General features: G+C 37.4%; 1 protein-coding gene across 8 annotated transcripts in view; it reads left to right on the top strand.

Annotated features, from left to right (window-relative positions):
* TUB (TUB bipartite transcription factor) overlaps positions 1-20,191 on the top strand; it is a 135,343-nt gene that overhangs the window by 101,162 nt on the left and 13,990 nt on the right. For 3 of the 8 annotated variants that reach the window (XM_050710870.1, XM_050710868.1, XM_050710869.1), the window contains 5 exons: positions 1,680-1,778; positions 2,180-2,351; positions 3,630-3,755; positions 13,073-13,182; positions 16,879-20,074. In XM_050710870.1, coding sequence (XP_050566827.1) covers positions 1,680-1,778; positions 2,180-2,351; positions 3,630-3,755; positions 13,073-13,182; positions 16,879-16,968 — 597 coding nt within the window. In that variant the 3' untranslated portion in view covers positions 16,969-20,074. Of the gene's footprint in view, positions 1-1,679; positions 1,779-2,179; positions 2,352-3,629; positions 9,093-9,193; positions 9,768-13,072; positions 13,183-16,878; positions 20,075-20,191 lie in introns of those variants that run through there. The other 5 variants (XM_050710875.1, XM_050710874.1, XM_050710871.1 and 2 more) reach the window with 4 other exon arrangements.

The raw sequence follows: 20,191 nt of genomic DNA, 5'->3' as shown, positions 1-20,191 counted from the left end.
GATTGGAAAGGTGTGCTCTTAATTTAAGCTCTTCTTTTATCCCTACTGTTTTCCTCATATATTCTATGCTTGTAGAGTTTTAATTCTGTACCTTGAGTTTAGCAAAAGGATTTGCCACATTTGCCAATAAATTTTTGGTGTAATTGGTGATTGATACAATGTGCAACTAGAAACCATACCTTTATCATTTGGCAGAAATACTGATTTTGTGTTTCTGAGTAAATCCAAAGAATACAGTACTGTTGTTTCAGAGTGATAGCACTGCTTGTTGGGAGGGAAGTGATTCAGCACTATTATTTAATTTTACCTTGAACAATGTCTTCAACCAGTCAGCATCTAAATGAATTGTATATAGTGTAATAGCAGCTTGATGAGAAGAAAAGCTTGTAAGGCATTGCATAGAAGACCAAAATTGTCAGTAGTTAGTGGAAATAAGCATAACTATGAATCTTTTCTCAGAAATTGACTTCTGCTCTGCTGAGTCTCTCCTGCTTATAAAATCTGCTGGCAGTCATTTTAGTCTGAGTCTTGTCATGATACAAAACCAAGTATACACTTCCAACTGAACTGAAAACATTGGTTTACTTTGCTAGGGGCTTGATACAAGTGATTTGGAAAAGAGGTTGAATCTTTCCCATTAAAGTATATAGCCATGGACATATATAAATATACCTAGATTGCTTCAAGAGTATTTATTAAAATGTCTCAGTGGAATTTTCCTAGCATGCATTAAAATCATCAATGAGTTGTGTAAAATCTCCAGATGGTTTGCTGACACAGCCAAAATTATTTCAAAGGTCTAATGGATGAAAAATATTCTGTACAAATAAATTTTGCAAAGCTTCCTTCACTTGTGAAAGGTGAAGGGGGAAAAATGTACGTGACCAAAAAAAAAAAAAAGTACCACAAAAATACTACAAAACATGGGGCGTGGAGTTGGACCTTTAGAGGTGTCACTGTTTCGTGTGGTTATGTTTTGAGAGGATAGTGCAATACTTGGATGCTTTTGTGAAAAACTGGTCAGAAATGCATCAAATCATACTTAATGGAAGAACTTGTACTTTCCATGGATTTGTTGTTGGTGCCCATGTTATTTCTTTACTTTCTCTGCCTCCATAGCTCAAAAATTTGCATTCATGCTAATGTGTTTGTTTTTTTACCATGCTCATCTTTAAGCATAATATATCTGAAGACTGAAAACCACAGCACTGGTAACAGATGCTCTTACTGGCAGCTTCTTCTTGTTTGCTCTTGTGTTGGCTCTGGAATAAATGGAGTTGGTCCCATATATTTAATTTAGTCTCTCATCAAAATGTGTGACTGCATTTTATGATTTTTAAAATACTACTACTATATTTTCAGATCTAGCAGTATCCAAGCAATTTAGTTAGTTCATATCTTTTTTTAACAAAGGAATTATTTTTTTATTTCTTAAATTGTATTCAGGTTGCTGGCAGCCAGTGCTAGGAGTGTTTTTGGAAACCTCTCTAGTTCTATTTTTCCTGTTGTCAGAGCTTCTCAGACAAAGCTAGAGTTTGGCAGTGCCAGTGAAGGTAGGAGTTCAAGATGTTTTATGAGTTGACTAACATAAGTTCCCTGGGCTATTGCTGTGTCTCTCTGTTGGAGAAATTAACTTTAAAAATATAGAATGTGATGAGCTCTTTCCTAATTACATTTAGGAAACAAATGTCTTGGGGTTTAAAGGACCTCGTAAAATGAGTGTGATCATACCAGGAATGAATATGGACCATGAACGAGTTTCCATCAGACCACGAAATGTAAGTCCATCAGTCAACAATAAAAATTACTTTACTTTTTTTTTCAGATAGAGTTAGTTTTTTGCATTTCTGGAGATTTAGAGATTTAAAAAATGTGTTAAAACAGTTTAAGAACAATGGAATGTGTGACTAGTTCTGTGACTCACAACAGCACTACAAATAATAATGTATTTTGATAACAAAAGATGCAGCTAACCTTTTCCAAGCTGCAAAAAGGACTTGAATGCATAGCCTTATTAAGATACTCAGAATTCTCTATTTCATTTGATGATGCTGTGCTGAGAGTTCACAGTGACAGTTAAGTGTTTGGGCTTGGATTTATGAACATTTGTGTGTGTGTGAATTTATTTTTTCATCTTTTGTGATTGTTAAACTGAAGTGCTTATCTGTGGTGTGTGCAGGAACATGAGACACTGCTTGCAAGATGGCAGAACAAAAATACAGAGAGTGTCATTGAGCTGCATAACAAAACTCCAGTCTGGAATGATGACACTCAGTCCTATGTTTTAAATTTCCATGGTCGAGTCACACAGGCCTCAGTGAAGAACTTCCAGATTATTCATGATAATGATCGTAAGTATGGCTCTCTATTTTTAATGTGTAGAAACAGGACTACATACCCAGCCTGACAGTGATTCTGCCCTTATTGTTGTTACCTGAATGAGTTTAGTTTAGTTGTGTGGGTCCAACTCACTGCATCTGTGCCTCATGTACCCCCGGTCAGCAGGACCATGGGGCAGCATCACTTCACTCAGTCACTTGTATCACACTGCCCTCCCTTGATTTTTTGTTTGCTCTGGTCTCCATACACTGTCCAACCGGTGGTGGTCTGACTGGTCTCATTCTGCATCCACTTTGCTGTTACTATTCTTTGTAACATTAGCCCTACCAAACATCCTGAAAATGTCAGGACTAGAAAATGTCAGGACCACCTTTCACACCACCTTTAGCTCCTTACCTGCATGCTGCATTCCATCAGCCATGTAGGGCCCTCTATTTTTCTCAGGCTTAGGTACAATTGTTGGAGCAGGGCAAAAGACAAGTGTTTGAGCGGAATGATACTGCCCCACTTTGCACTCGCTTCAGGAATGCAAAAATAGTCACTGGGTGCTGGACTACACTGGACTAGGACAGTGTCATGCTTAGACAGCCAGGGAGTATAGGAAACTGTGGTAAAAATGGCTGTGCCAGTCTCCAGAAGCAACGCTGTTTGAAACATCAGTGTATGAATTTGATGTGTTTTCCAAGGGAAATAAATTAGATCTGCATCTTCAATGAAACATGCTGTTTCAGACTGTGAATGAGGCTGAGATTTCCTCTTGCTGCCAGAGTACAAAAAGGAAAAAATGTTGAGGGAAAAATTTTTGAATATGGTACAACATGGATACATGACAACATCTAAATCACAATCGTACATTCTCTTTCTACCTTATGCTTAATTGTCCACTTGCCTTCAGTTAAGTAGGAATAGAATTAATTGATTCTTGTGGCACGTGAAACTCAGTACTAGGTCTCTGTAAGAAGCTCGATCATTTTATGGAGAAATAATTTTACCTCTGTTTGAAAAAAAAAAAAAAAAGCAACACATTTTTTATCTATGTAATTTCTCTAAAAGTCAGTAACAAGTCTTGCACTCCTTAATCACTTAAATATTCCTCATTCAACTTGCTTCTCCCTCTCTGATATCAGTACACCCACTCACATGAGTAAGTGTTGTGAAGTTTGATGTGTGAGCATGTTTCATTTGTATTTTGTTCAGCTGGGCCAGAGGAGGATGTTGCATGTATGTTTATTCAATGAGGGCTGCAAACAAAAATAACGCTTTGTCATTTTTTATGACCTTTCTTGCAGCTGACTATATAGTGATGCAGTTTGGCCGTGTGGCTGAGGATGTGTTCACCATGGACTACAACTACCCAATGTGCGCGCTACAAGCCTTTGCTATTGCCCTTTCAAGTTTTGACAGCAAGCTGGCTTGTGAGTAAGGGGGTATGGGAGAGCATCCTCTCAGAGGAAGCCATTTGCCATATGATTCCTAATTCCTGCTGGTGTCACCCATGGTCCGTACTAAACAGGTCAGGGAAAATGCAATTGCGGAGGACCACTGGATTGCTGGAGAGAAAGTAAAAGGAACCTTCTAAAAATTCAGGACATTCAGGAAATGTTTTCCTTTTTTTCTGTCATATTTTTCTGGAAGTGGCATCCAGTTTGTGTAAATAGAGGTTCTATCTCATGTTCTTGATTATGTTATGGAGATGTGCCATGATGTACTGTACCGTGGCTCTAGTAGCACCATTATAACGGTGTGTCTTTTTTAAATCCAGAAAGTGCGCTCTTGAAAAATTTCTTTCTACGTTTAAGATTTATTCTGAGGCTGCAATCATACCTCAAGGTTGCATTCCTACATTGAATAATCAGAACTTGACATCGTCCAACATGAAAGAAAGATCACAAAAAAAAGCACCTTTTTGAATTTGCAAGGATCTCGTGTAGTTTAAAGCCAAGTCTAAGGGTTGAAAACCTATACTGGACTGAATTTGATGCATTCCTATTGTATATGTAGAAGGGCATGATGAATTTTAATCACAGTAGGAGGAAATGAAGAAGTAGAAAGCACAAAATAATGTTGCACAAGTCACTTGAATTCTAAGCTGTCATTATGTTTTAACATCTATATGCTTTTTAATTTTTTCAAATGAAAATGTATTGGGAGTACAGAAAAGGAAAAGGGAAACCTCTAGGTGCCAAGAAAGCGTAACTTATGCTGAATTTGGCATGTTGCGTGTTGGGAATTTATGGCCTTGTATTGCTGTGGTAATTCAAACATATTTTGTATGAAGTGATATAAACAGTTGGGTAAAGGCTTTCTGCAGATAATCTTATTATTTTAAGCAGGCTGTGTAAAGCTGAGGAAGGTAAATGGAAATATTTTATTAAATTTGTCTGACCTTTTGCAATTTCACAATTTGTTGACTGCATTTTTGAACTTCCAGCAACAATCACTTTTCATATTTATTTCCCATTGTAAGAACAATGAAATCGACTGAAACTGTGTATGTTGTTCTGTAATGTAAATGTGCCAGCTACTGAGCTAAATCCTTCTAGGCAAATCTAGTGTATGCTGCATACAAATGAGACATTGGCAGGTCACTGAATAGCATAAAAATAGTATGAAGTTTTTGTTTCATTTTTTCTCATTTGTATGGAATATATAAACAAGTACCATTTCAAAACACTAGGAAAGAACAAGCTTCTCTTCTCTTCTTTTCTAAACGTCTCAAAATCCAAGAGCTGCAACTGAAAGCACAGCATAAAACAGATTTAAAAATAATGAATCTTTCTGACATTGTTCCATACAATGTTGTTGCCAAAGGCACACAACATAACAGAGTTTAGTATGTAGTTCACCAGAAAGGGCATTGAAAGGTGTGTAAAGTGAAAAAGTAGTTGTATTTTATACTGTGTATATTCAGATTCTCCTTTTTATCTTCATAGACTCATGTTGCACAACCAAAGTTTATATAATAAGAAAGTGAGATCAAATCTGCTTGTCTCGTAGCTGTCAGTCCCTTATTTGACTACAGGGGACAGGCCACAAGGAGAGGTTTTGCCATCTGGAATGTAGTTTCAACTAATAACACAAATATACTCTCTTTTTCACATTTGCCTCAGGTCTCCTTCCCAGTGTACAGGCAAGGAAATCTCAGATAAGAGATGGAAATAAGTAATTGCCAGCATTTTTTCTAATCCTTTTGAAATCTATGTAAAAAATGTCTGCTGACTTTGAACAGTGTTTCGTTGATAGACTCAGTCTGTCAAATGTGATCTTTAAATAACAGGAGGTTCTGTAATTTTTTTCTGATCTTTTGCAAGAAGCATTTCTGCACAATGGTATAAAATGGAAAGATGTCTTTTACTTGAAAGAAATGAGCAGTCAGTTCCCTTAAAGAATGATCGAAATGATGAGTAATGAGCTGCAGTCTGATACTGAATGCTTTGCTCATGGGTGCTTTCTTTTCCCCTCTACTTGGTGGTTTTCCACCACCTCACGTTCCTATCTGTGATCACACTTTGGATTTTAACAGAGCCCTTAAGCCTTTGGTACATCCTGTCAGTCTTTAAAAACTAGCTCCAGTGATAACCAGAATTTTTGTTTGGACTACTGCAAAAACAGATAGGAATTCCTAGTTCTGATATTTACGTCTGATCTGGGTTTCAAGAACTCTGCAGCACGGGAATGGTTGAATCTGTGTGGCTTTAATTTTGTGGATCACCAGTCATAGGTTGTCTTTACAGCCTGAGAAAGTGGCACCTGACATAGTTTTCTGTCTCTCTCTGCGCACAAAGCTGTGTTAAAGGAACTAAGTGTCTTCTGGTGCAAATATACAATCCGTTGGCTTTAGTAGTTGAGTTGGTTTAGGAGGGGTTATTTTTAACCTGGATCATAACAATGGTCTGACTTGCATTGTGGCCCCACAGGGAATTGGTATGAAAAGGAAGCTCATGTGCAATGAACTCCTGCACAAGGGTGAGAATGAGGGGCTGGGAAAAGGCAGAGAGATCAGCTTCTTGGGAGGGTGTTGCTGCCAGCACATTGTGTAACTTCACCCTTGCTGCATGTCCTTTCCAGGCCAGGTATTTTTTTTAACCTGTAAGCATGCCAGGAGGAAAGTGGTGACTCAAATTCCCATAATCTTAACAGAATCATACAGGGACATCAGCCAACATGCTGCTGAAAAAAAAATTCCCTACCATAAATTGAGGTCGCTAGAGGGGGACGTTAACCTGGGGCTAACAGCAACAAGGAGCTCTCATTAAATCTGGTTCAGTCGCAACAGGATTTACACTGAGTGGCTTTTGCCAAGCCCCTAATACCTCACTGTTGTTGAGCAAGGTACTGCGTTCTTTTGATTCACTTGACCATTGCCATCTGCTCCAGAAGTTGCTTTTAATTTAGACTAGCATCTGTATTTCTGATGGACACTTTCTAGTGAAGGGCACTGCTACTTAACAATGCAAGGTGATACTACAAGTTTCCAGCACATCTCCAAATTTTGTTTTGCTAACTTGGTAAAGTCACAGCAGGCTCTGTCTGAGTATACAATCATGCCCGAGATTACACAGTCCTCACAGTTAGATTTTCTTCCACACCAGCAACAAAATCTTAGTACCGGTATATATTTTCAGAGAGATATGCATACTAAAGTAACCTAGAAGTAATTAGTGACACACTCTTATTAGTAGTGGCTTCTGGAGGGGCTGCACATTAATGTGCAACAGGGCATAGACTTGTTCACTCAGTGCGTCAAAAAATATAATGGTACTGAGCTGTGTGTTTCCTTCACATAGTCCTAGTGAGTGTTTGGATACAGTAGATTTAGTATTATTTAAAATCCCACTACTGATGATTTTTTGCATCTGCTGTTGATTTTGGCAGAGCATTGTAAACAACTTCCCTGCCTGAATTGCTTATAGGCAAATACTGCATGCTTTAATGAGAGTTCTTAATCTAACTTGTCACTCTGTTTACATCAAACAGTTTCTTCCTGGCCCTTTATCTAATTTTCTTCATCTCTGATGTTCTGTTCCTTCTCATTCTCTTCACAATCCCTTTATCTTTTCTTCAAGGACGTGCAACTCAAAAGTGTTTATTTTGACAATATTACTCGGTGATCTCTCCACAGATGAGTAATGCCTTCAGTGCATATCCAGTGATGCTCCTATAATAGAAGCCTTATCAGAGGGGTGAATTTGGCCCTTTGGCTTTTCGGTGGAGTAGATTAACACATTAAAAGGAAGCAGATAAAAAAGCTTGCCTAAAATGTAATCACAATTTCTCTCAGTAACTATTCAGTAACCAGAGGTTCCAAACCATTGGTTGCAAATCAATGAGCAAAACTGTCCACAAGCCCAGAGGCAAACTGTTACACAAATCCACTTTGTAGTGCTGCCTTATTTTTCTTTTCAAAAGGCTGAAAGTGATTTTGTGGACTAAAATGTGTTGGTGCCCTAAAAGAGATTTTATTTTCCAAAAGCTAAACATCACTCTGCTCCTTTTGTAGGATAAAATATGGCACACATAGGTGCATTTGTCCCATAAAATAGTCATGTCATAAGCCATTGATACAAATTCTGATGCTAAGAAGTTTATGAGAATGGTTTTGTACTAAATACTGGGCAACTATTCAAGTTGCCTTACAATAGTGCTGGAGTTTGCAGCTAGCTGTCTTCGTGAAGTACTAGAACTAAAGGACCTCTAGTGAAAAGAGCTCTTGTAGCTGCACGATCAAAAAACATTGTTGTGAACTCAAATGATATCTGTCATGATGAACCAGTGCCATCAATTCAAACTTTCTGGCTTCTGTTCCCTTTTGATGAACAAAAGAAAGAGGGACTTTCAACAAGCATAGACATCAGTGAGGTCTATAAAAGCAATGAGCACTAGAGATCCGTTTTTACCTGTAAATATCTGACCCCTACCTGAGTGTTGCCCATTAAAAAAGAATGAGATCAATCCAGTCCATAGTAGATAAATGCATTCCCAGTTATTGAATCTTAGCTTTTTGCAAATTTTATTATTCATTTAGTATTAATCTTATATATAAGGATAAAACAAGGACTGAATGTCACACAGCAATCTGGAGTTCTTGCCCTGAAGAGATGAAGACTCTAGATCAGTATCAGAATATTTTGTCTTTGATTATTTCAGTAAACTAGGACAGCGGGTTACTTGGTGGTTTAGGCAGAAAATTTCTACTGATGTTTGATGAGTGTCAGAGAAAATTTTGGGTTTGATCCTGTGGAACTCTAACTAGTTCCCCTGTGCTCTCGCTGCTCTCCTAAAACAATATTTGCAAGCTTTTTCCTGGTTTTAGAGAAGCATGCACTCACCAATAACATATCTTTGCTTGTCAAATAAGGACAGCACGTGATAGAACAGCAGTCACCTTTATTAGAATTATGGGCTGATGGCTTTCAGATTTCTCAAAAGGCCTCATTTTGATTACTAGAAGAAAGTAATTATACATATAAATCTTGAGCTAATCTAACTGCAGATTATGTGCTACTTCATGAACCTGTGTTTCTGTTGTTCTTTATGTATGGAATATACCTTCTAGGTTTCTGCTCTGTAAGTGTTCAAAATTAATTGTGTAGCTACTTGTCAGTTCTTTCTGTTGCTTGCCAAGGAACTAAGAAAAGGATTTGCACAGCTATCTCAGTGTTTTGGTATTTTGCTGTGAATGATAGCTCAGTAGCTGATACTCACAAATGCCTGTGTACTGGATAAAAATGCATTAAAACTTATTTTATATGTTGTATTTTATTTAACTGTCTAGAATTTTTAGATTCCTCTTTTTCATTAAGTGCATGTTTATCCATTTTTTGTGCAAATCTTGTCCCTCCCTGTGCCTCAGTTCTAGTGAGCTGAATGGAAGTAATACTTTTTGGACCTGCCTACATCCCTGTTCTGCTGACAGGCTGCCCAGGAGTGTTTTGAGGCAGGTGGATGGCAGGCACTGTTGGTGTGCTAAGGAAGCAGATCAGTTCTCACTGAAAGAACTCCAGTAAGGTATGAACAATTGTCTGCTACCCATGTAGAAACTGAACAGCTAACCGGTCACTTAGGATGAAATCTTGACACTGTTGAATTCTGTGGAAATCTTGCCAATGCTTTCAGTGAGGCTTGAATTTTTTACCTTGTATCATTTTTCATCACCAAATATGCAGAAAAACAGAAAAGAAAAACCATCTGATACACTGTCTTTTCACAATAATGTGTTGGTTGTGTTTTAGTTTGCCACATCAGTTGTTTTAAACTGCTATTCCTGAACATGTTGCAGTGATCCAGATAATCAAACTGCCTACTTATGCTTTTATGTAGCAAACTGAGACAACTTGGTGACTGTGCTGCAAATTGCCTTTTGTACTTTTTTTTTTCCTTGGATATGACTCAGCTGTTCAAAACTGTTGTTACTGCAGTCTTTGACTCTGTCACGCACATCTGATTTAAAAACAATGAGTCTCGTGATTTCTGACTACCTTTATACTCGCATGGGATGATGTTTACAATGCAAGCTGTTTCCCACATTTGACCCCATAACTACGTTATTTTTTTAAACTGAGGTTATTCCAGTTGGCACAATGCCATTAAAAGTATCAGTAATTTATAAAGCGAACTTCCTCAAACTAACAGAATGTAAGCTATAAATGTGTTTATAGATTTTAATGTTAAAATCAAGATGATTTTAAAGCTTGCAGATGGGATGAAATTATAAGGAAAATCATTTGTTCGGAATTTTCTTTCCTCAAGCTTGTTTCAAAGTTTGAGCTCTCACGCAAGCAGCCAGCTCCTGGTCCTGCAGTTCTTCTCTGTGCAAGCACAATACAGTTGGGCCCATGCAGACTCCTAGAGCTTGGCTGCAGGTATCTGTCACTGTGATCAGGACACAGTAAGTGATGGGATTTCCAAACTCCTCAAGACTGCGCTTCCTAATTCTTTTAAGCGCTTTTGAGTATCCCGTAAGAAGTCACGTACCTTTGCTATGTTAACTTACCAAATGACATCAGAAATAAATTCCCTTTGTTTTTGTTTTTCATTTTCATTTTTATTTTTTTCAAGGCTTAAAAACTTCTTACTGTCTAAGCAAGTATAATTTTATCAGACATTTAGTCTTGATGTCTTGGAAAATTATTTCATGAGATTGTTAATTTTGCCAGTGCAGAAGATCTTGTATGTACACAAAACTGGAGCAAGCTATGTGACAATGGGCTTCTGGCACTGCTCATGCTATAAAGTTCAGTGTTCAAACACATTCATGAGCTATGGCACCTCATAACAGCAGATTTTCATTCCAGACTGGGGACATCAGAAGATAACCCGATTATTACCATCTTGTTCCCTTCCTTAGGGAGAATCTCCTGCCCTCACTGGCTAGAAATAGAATTATATTGCTTTTCATGTGTCTTTAAATATAGTGGGTTTTTTGTTTGTTTGTTTTGTTTTGTTTTGTTTTTAGCTATTTGGATTGACAGAGGGCTTGTTTTCAAACAGGAATCTTATTACTGACGGAGTAGTGTGTGCCATGAAATATCTTATGATACCTTGCTCCGTACTACATCTGGGATTCAGCATTAGGACCTGGTCCTAACATACAGACCTCTTTCACCTAAATGGCAACACCTTCCATTTCAGGGGGCTTTCTGTTGATACTTTTTTTCCTTATTGCAGTATCTTCTAGTACATCTTGGGGCCAATCTGTAAGTAGGTCAGTAAATATCAGCCTTAATAAACATCCAGCAACTAAAAACAACACTTCACAAAGATGATGCACATCTGTTAGGAAAGCCTTACAGCAGCCCAGGAGCAGCAGGTAAGTATTGTCCTTTTAGTGGCAGTGGTGCTGAAGTTTGCCGTTTATAAAAACAGACAAACAAGAAGTTACTTTTAGAGCTGGCACTAGAACTAAGTTCTTAATCCCTAAACCCATGTTCTAGAGTGTTCTCGTCAGGCAGATGAAATTACATTAAAATCAAGCTTCACACATATTAATTTATAAGGATGGTTCAGAACAAAGACGAGGATGCTGTCTATCAGGAACTGAAAAGTTGCTCAGCAGATAACTTAAATTGCGCCCACAAGGTTTTGCTAAGTAAAAGACAATGAGGTAACTTTTTATTTCTAACTGTATTTATTTGAAGATTCAGTGTTTTGTAACATAGGCTGAAGCTATGTATTGTAATTCAAACATACGGTTTAAAGTAGGGTTACAGCAGTGATGCTACCCTTGTAAGGGTTGTAACAATGCGGTCTTAAAAAGCTGATTATGGAACGCGGCTCTTCAGCTGTTAGGGATTCTCAAGAGACAATGAATTTAATGATGCTATGACGGTTGTTTTTTTTAATCAACCCAAGGATCTGTGATGACTACTCTTATGCTTGTTTTCAACAGCACTGTTCTCTTTTTGACTATGTAGCACAAGTCCGTAAGGAAGAATTCCTCTTTGATATCACTTCACATCCTTTCTTGCAGGTGGCAGATGCTTTTCAGCTTCTTAGTAATCTGTATTACTACAATTTCCTCATTTTATTCTAAGCTCGCTGATTTTATTCATCTATAACTTTCTCTTGTTTCAAGCTTGTACAGGTTTTTCCATATGAGGATACTCAAGAAAGCAAAGTTAGTGAAACCTAAAAAGTTTGTCTGTGAATTAAAGTGTGTTAAATCCCTGTGTATATGTTCTCATTTCAAAGTAGGGTGGCCTTTAATGCTGGTTGCATAATCCTCAGTGGGAGTATTCATCATATCACACAGTTCAAGGTTGTTAGTGAATTTTAAAGCACTGAAGAGGTTTATGGCCAAGATATTGGAGAACATATGTAAACAGATCCACCTTTCCTATTCTCAGGGTGGCAATTACCATATACAGTACAGCACTTGTAACAGTCAACACTTTGAATTGTAGTCACAAAGCTCAGCACCTACACACCAGAGGCTGCATTTCTGAAGTCTCCTTTTTTTTAGTGTAGCATTTTTCAGCCCTCTCTGAATAATTGACACCTGCATAATGAATTTAAGCTTCCTGACAACAACAGCGTGCTTTCTTTGGATTTTGTGCAAGCCAGGGATCTGGGGACTGTATGCTAACAGTGACAGCATTAGTCGTATAGCAGAACATGGTACAAGTATACCAGTATAGTCAGGTTTGTTTTTACAGGGCCCATCACAGATGTGCTTGTTTCTCAGCGAGAAAATAATCTTCCTTTCTCTTTTTCTTTTTCATTTATCTGCCCAGATCTGGAGGACAAGTGCCCATTTTAGCATTCATGCAAGCAGTTACCCTGTACAGAAAAACACACACACCATGTTTGTTATGGATGAGTTTATCACTAAGCAATGCTCACTGTCATTCTGCTGTGTAATCATGCATGTTTTTCTGTGTGTGCTGTTTCCCACCCTGTGTGCTTGTCACCAGTCAGAGGACACTGCTGCAAAGATGTGTATGGAAGCTTAGAAAAGCAGCTGCAGAACTGAAGTCATTAAGATACAGTTCTCCTAATAGTGAAGAAATAGCTCCTCCTGAAGGCAGAGATTGGGATCTGTGGCTCTTTAAGTTATTTGAACTTTTCAGGTGTTTGCATTGCATATAAGAAGAAAAGTTCTTTATTATGCTTGCTTCTAAGCCCAGGAAAAAAATTATATATATATATATATATATATATATATATATATATTAAATCAAAGGAGTGCAGCTACGGAAACCAAAACAAAAGTGAAAACAAGCTCCATTTACAGGTATGGAGGAGCTCCAGCATGCAAGTGAAGCAGTGATTATGTGCTGGGGAATGATAGACAGCAGGATATTTCTTGGCAGAAAATTGGCATCCTGCTTGGCATCCCTTGGAGTGAGTAACGGATTTCAGTATTTGTTGATAGACTCTCATGGTCACTGGTTATGTTGCATTATATTATAAGAACTTTGCCCATACCAATTGTTTTTCTCCTAAACAGCTTTATTTTTGTGTGGATTTCCTCATGATGACATTTTTACCCATTTATTTCTATTTAGGGCTTAATCCAAAGCCTGCTGTAACTGAAAGTTTCTCTTTAATTTCAGTTGTCTCACCATAATGCCATGTGTGCATGTCTCTACAAAAGTCCTAATGTTTCCTTTTCTTTCTGTATGGACTTATCTGGATTCTCAGAAATTGGACATTATTGGCATGAATACTTCTGAAAGTGGATTTAGAAATGCGACCAAATTCTGTCCATACTTTGTTCATGCTAAAATGTCTGTCAGTGAAGAAACTGACCTTTTCTATTAAATATGACACGTAATTAATGATGTCATTATTACAACTAAACAGGGCATTTAGGGAAAAAAAAAAGTTGATAATAGTTGTCCATGTTTTAAGGAATAATACCGAACAACTAACTCTGCATAGCAATTGGCAAAGCACATACAAAGTTTCCCTAAGAAACAAGGTCAATAAGAAACAAACCTCATTCAGCTGGTTACTGTAAAATACATATAGAAAAAAAAAAAGATAAATACTGGAGCTTTGTTAATTTTGTTAGTCTCTTAAAAGTGTAAAATTCTCTTTTTGTGATTGAAACTAGCAGTTTATTTTACATAAAAAATCTTGTACTCAGTGACATGAAAATAAGGTCATCTGGAGATTATATAGTATAAAGGGGACACACATACATGCTCAGTAAAGCAAGATTCTCAGTATTAGGAGTAGCTTTAATTTATGACTTTCCCAACATTTTCCAATGTTATGTGTGCAAATCTATGTGCCATGTGCACACATACATTACATAGTCTTAAAAAATTTCTATTAGTTATATCTAGGGTTTAATCAGTCTTCAGTCCCACTGTGCACACTGTCAGCATAAACGCTTATATTAATTTGTCTCGGAGTTAATTATTGCAAGATATCTCTAAAAGACTGTCTTTTGAAGTCTCTTAAAATAATTTTGATTAATTGAAATCGTATGTGGACAAGGCTAAAAAAATCTCTTCAGTTTCTTCATACAAATGTCTGTATTTAATATAGGTAACTGTCTGCTTTTCCTTTTTCCTTTGAGCTGACTTTTCAGTCAGACTGATCCATGCACTGAGCCCATCCATACCCCATCATTACAAGACTGGGGCTTTTGTCTCTCTGTTTCAAATAGTTTTTTACACTCAAGAGTAGGGCAACAAGAGAAGATATATCTGTGGAGGATGTTTTATAATGCGATGCATCTTTAGAAAGTAAATACTTTTGATGTGGTTACTTTGTGAGAGTTCCTGGTAGACATTGAACTGTTATGTTTCCCAACACTGTCTCCATGCAGCACGTGATGGTCTGAAAGATCCAGTGTTTGGAGCAACTGTAGAAATATACATTTTAGAACTTGTTGGAACTATGTCTGTAAAGAAAAATGCACCTTTGATTCTGAATTGTTTACTTAAACTACTAGAAGTAGAAAATGTAGGTGCTACATGGATGCTTCTGTACCCACACAATGAAAAAGCAGTTCCATTAATTGTTTTTTATCCCCAAAGTAAACATTTTCTAATTCATCTCTTTGCCTTTCTTAAATAAACCAATGATATACAGTAACATTTGAGTATGTTATGGTCTAGTTTTCCTTTAAATTATATGAGGTTTAAAAACTGGAAAACAACAAAGTTGGCAAAAAATGTCTTAATCTTGTGAACCAGTCATGTTTTTTTTTTTTTTTTTTTCATAAAACCTGTAATATATTATGACTGCACAAGACTGTCCTGTTCTTTTTTGAGTAGTTAAGTGTCTCACTTTGGTTCAGGTCTATATGGAGTCTTAGATAAACCTGCAAGAATTTGCTTTTTTTAAGTAATTTTTTTAAAAAGAAACTTTGGTATTCTGGAGTACGTTTACTTACCAGTATGTACAATGACTAATTTCTTACTTTCACATAATTTACATAATTCATATAATTTACCTTATTTCTGTCATGTAGTTTCCAGTGTTTGTCAATACTGAACATTGTGCAAAAATATTAAACTTAATTTGTTTGAAACAACTATGTCTTTCCATACCCCGCGTCAGAAATACCTTAATAAATTACCTACACAGAATATGGAGGTTTTTAACGTAAGGAGTTTCCAGTGTTGTTTTAACTGAATTTTTACCTTTAATGCTAATATGAATTCCAAACAAAAATGATAACCATAAAAAGTTGTACGTCAAATCCAACTTCACCAGATCCATACACGTTTTCAGTCTGTCAGTTTTCCTTGAACTGCGTTCTTAAAGACTTGAAATTGGTACACACTGTAGAAATCCTTCTCTTACTCATTTTCGAGAAATTTCTCATATTACCCAATATATGTTTGGGGTAATCTTGCATTTTGATAGGTGGTTGATTGCAAGAGCAGTTACCAGCAGAGAGGAGGTGTCTGGGCTGTATTTAAAGTATCCTGGAAAAATCATTGAGAAAAATGAGCCTACTGTCAGGAGTCTGCTTTCTAGGAATCTGCCCCTCCCTAAAATTGGTGATGCTCCAAAGCTGGTAAAAATCACTTGACTAGACCAATCTTTCCAGCTGTATTTGTACATTGGATGCTTGGTCTGTGTCATCTGATGTTGCATTAATTTTCTTTGAAATATGTGATTAGTATAAAAAACATTGCAAAATAAATCATTAATAGATCACTAATTTTTGATGCAAAGAGTCTAATAAACTTCTTACATGTTTATCTGTTACACAAATATTATTTAATTAATAATCTTGTTTACAGCATTTTGGGGACCAGCACTGATCTTATATTTCATAGTTTATTTTTTGATCCTATAGAATGCCTGTAATTATTTGTAACCATTAACAAATACCCAGGAATAATTAGCACTTCTGTGTTAGTGAATGTTTTATCAGATATTTAATTTGAAAATGTGCTATTTATTTTAGCACTAATAAAAGTATAGCCACTTAATTTTTTTTAAGAAATACTGCAAGTAAAGGAGAATGTGCTGTTAATAAGCCTGACTGCTTTCAGTGGGATTCCATCAGAGCTTCCATATTTTTTCCTGCGTCCCAGGTTTGATCATGTTCTGACCTGTTATTTTGAATTAATAGAAGTTCTTGGCAGAATCCTAATTTTATTCACATAAACTCTTCTTCAAATTACAACTGCTCTCTGCTAAAATGAGCAATTAATAATTGAGAATGCTGGGCACGCTTCAGAGGTGATGCTTTTCTAAAACGTAGGTAGGGCAGCTGAAGCAAAGAAAAGGAAGCGTCAGATAAACAGGAGTGTTTGAAGGCTCCTGGTAAGTTTCTGTGTGACGTATCACTGGCCACATCCTAAGAGCACTTACTGGTACTCCCCGTGGGGCTGCCAAGGTAATCAAGACCTCAAGATTGAGCTGTTTAGACTCTTTGGCACCGCACTGTCAACCTGCATTAGTATCATTTTTGCCAATTGGTGCTGCAAAGGAATATGAAGCAATTATCTGTCTCACAGGTATTGAAAGGAGTCCTAACAACTGGTCTCTGTGCTAGGAGGGGAATTTTTTATTATTTTTAAATATTAGTGCTGTGATAGAATTCTTTCTCTTCTCACACTCCAGTGCAACGTGCTTGGTGTCCCTGTAGCGACCACGGTGGCCTGCCAGACTAACTCCCAGGAGAGATCAGAGTTCTGCTGTTACCTATGGTAAGGGGCCTGCAGAGAGGTTCTGGCCTTCTCTCTGTCAAAAATGGCCTGTCAGCAAGGACTGTGGGATGTTGGAAGGGACTAAGGTCAAAAAACAGACAGGACATAGGAGTTAAATTTTTTTATTAGGTTCAAAGATTAGTATGTCACACATAGTTTCTTGATATTTATCCTGCTCATACAAGGATAATTTAACTACCAGGGTGAAGTGGAACAGCTCCAAAGGATGTGTGAATTGATTAGGCCACACCTGGGGGACAGCTGAGGTTCATGGTCCTTGCTCCAGGTCACAGTGTGAGGATTTATAAATGCCTCCCACTACTGTAGTGAGTGTCATTATCACAGGCCGCCTTTATCCCCAGTTTCCACAAGGAAAGGCTGGGACAGCCCTTAAAGTGCTTGACAAATTTCTTACTGACATTTATAAACTGAGTGACCTCCAATTCTAGAATTAATTGTTTTAGGGGCAAGTCTTTCCTTTGGCATTCCTGGTGTTTGGCCAAAACAGTTCTCTGCTTAGCTGGGCCATGTGTGGCAGTAGGGGCCTCACACTCCCTCTGTTATGCTTAGAAACCAGAATTTCTTCTAGGCCGATTGGCGCCTAAAATGCTGGGGTTTTGCTGGGGTTTTGCTATTACTTAGTCTCTCTGGTGATCTGGCCCTTAGTTCATTGTCATCTATTCTCCTTTCAGAAAACCTCACGTCAAAATATACTGTTAATAAATGTGCTGTTTTACAAGCATCGCTCTCTTTCTTTTTTTCAAGAGGTATTCATGTTACCTTCCTGGCTGTTGGGCCTGCCTCTGCAGTACTTGAGTCGTTACTAATGCAGCACTCAGAAGCTAAGTAGATACAATCAAATTTATGGGTGTCTTCACAGTCAGTGCTGTCTCAAGGCCTGGTCAGCCTACTTGTTTAGTCAGGATGGAAACACCGACCACCAGAAGGTCAACAGGACTATTTATGTGTATCCCACATTTGTGTGCATAATCTAGTACAATGCACACAAATAGTGACTCACTGGATATTGTCATGAATTGAACTGTCCTTAGGAGCAAGAGCATTTGGATGCAGTCTGCAGGAGTTTTACAATTAACGCACTTTGGAGTGTGGACTTTGTTGTTCACAACAATTTACTACATTTTAGCTTCTTAATGTATGAAAACAGCTAAAAATTCTACCCTATGCTTTATGTGTGACACCACTTTTTCATGTGTTTACAATATATTGCACAAAGTTAAACGTACAAATTTAAATGAAACTATTTTTTTAAATTTCATATACCTTTATAAGTAGATGGAATTTGAAGCACTACATAAGCACATATTTGTATAGACAGGTAAAATTTTCTAGGTCTGTATTTCTATAAGCTGCAGTAGACTTAAGATGGCACCCTTGTTTCTCATGGCAATGGGTTGGGCTACTGCTTTGCCCACAGCAGCCTGCACAAATGTCTCTCTCTTAACAATTGTAAGTAACAAATAAAGGCTATATGCCTGGCAAGTCATGCAGCTGTATTAGTCCAGCTTGACCACCTCTACAGAAGAAGCAGAAATGTCCATTATCTTATCACTTGCACTCCGCCTCTTCACTCATGTGACTCCTAGGAGTGTTTATATGGTGAGAGAGTTGTTCATGGGACAGACAGACACTGTTACTTGCAGTGGAATGAATACAGTCCTTTAACAGCTGTCTTTGGTATTAATGTATTTTCTAAATGAAACATGGTTTTCAAATGAGGACAAGGTCCTTTGACAGTGCAAGTATTTGGCTAGACAAGATTGTGATAAAAGTCATCTTTTGCAAAGTATATGACTCTATTAGCAGGCAAAGACTGTGAAAATAGCCTTCCCTGCCAGCGACTGGTATCAGTTGATGTTAGTGCTCTAGCTCAAGGACACTGACTAAGGTAGAAAAATTATCAATTGCTATTCCCACCTGCAGAGATTCTGGCTTGGATAGAAACGCTGCATATCCACTCATGGGTGTTGTAAAGGCCCAGCAGGGATTCCCAGTCAAGAAAACACAAGCTCAGCTCAGAGACAGGGCTCAAACTACTGACACAGTGAAGAGAGAAGGAGAGTGTTGAGGGGGTCCAGGAAACAAAAAATAAAAGTTGGTCTACAGAATGATTTTAAAAGAAATACACTCCTAGTAAAACACTCCTAATACACTCCTAGTAAAATCCGAGTATTCAATGTATTTCCTCTATTTTCTGTCTTCCATTACTATGAACTTATTTCTGTTCTTTTTTCCTTAATTCTGTAAGCAGGAATTCTTTATGAATAACATATACGATGTAGACATCAGGCCACAGTTGTAACCTGGAAAACAAATCAGTGATAACAAAAACAAAAGAGATGTCTCAAAAGCAGACATCCACCGAACAACAAACTCAATCTGAGTGTGCAGGGCAAAATGCTTTTTTTATGCTCAAGATATGCCCTGGTGATCTGGGAATAGAGCTGGTACATAGTGGTTACACGTGTATTTTGTTAAACATAAGATATGCATGGATTCAAATGAACCGTTCAATGTACTTCTAGTACTTCCAAAGTTCAAGAGCAAATCACCAGGGATATTTTAAATGTTCTATAATACGATGTATGGGCTGATTCCTGTGCCCATCTGGGAGTTTCACCAAGTCATTTCACCATGACTATGGCAAAGACAATGAAAACTCATTATGCTTCAGTCTTGATTATGCTTTTCTTGGGATGTGAAAAAGGTTATGCTACTGGTCTTACAGCATTAAATAAACTGGGAAATGGGCTGTGGGTTGTGGTAACATTTAAGTTTCATATATTGTAGTAACAACAGTTTCTTGGGCTTCCAGCAGCAATGACACAGTGGAGAAAGAACGACTTGTGTGACTATGGTCTGTTCTGCTGATCGGTTAAGAGTAAGAAGGCATACTTTCTCCTCCAGCTTCATGATAATCTCTTAACTATATCTGAATTTGATTCATTTTCATAATTGGTAACAAAAAAAAAAAAAAGGTTTTTCTTAGGAAAGAGATATCTGGCTTACTCCTGGCTAAAAAAAAAAAACAAACAAAAAAACCCACCTGCTTGTTCAGAAATCAGAAAGAAAAAAAAAAAACACACAAATATATGAATGGAATAATCTTCTTCAAGGTATCAGTTTCCAAAAGGAAGGACAAAGTGCTCCTGGCAAGGCAGCAATAAGTTGACAAGACTGCATGAAAAAGGGTGTTGGCTTGCAGT

This window comes from Cygnus atratus, chromosome 5 (genome assembly GCF_013377495.2).
Source record: "Cygnus atratus isolate AKBS03 ecotype Queensland, Australia chromosome 5, CAtr_DNAZoo_HiC_assembly, whole genome shotgun sequence".
In the NCBI taxonomy this organism is placed as follows: Eukaryota; Metazoa; Chordata; class Aves; order Anseriformes; family Anatidae; genus Cygnus; species Cygnus atratus.
Note: the sequence above shows the minus strand (reverse complement) of the source record. Positions and strands in the feature narration are given on the sequence as shown.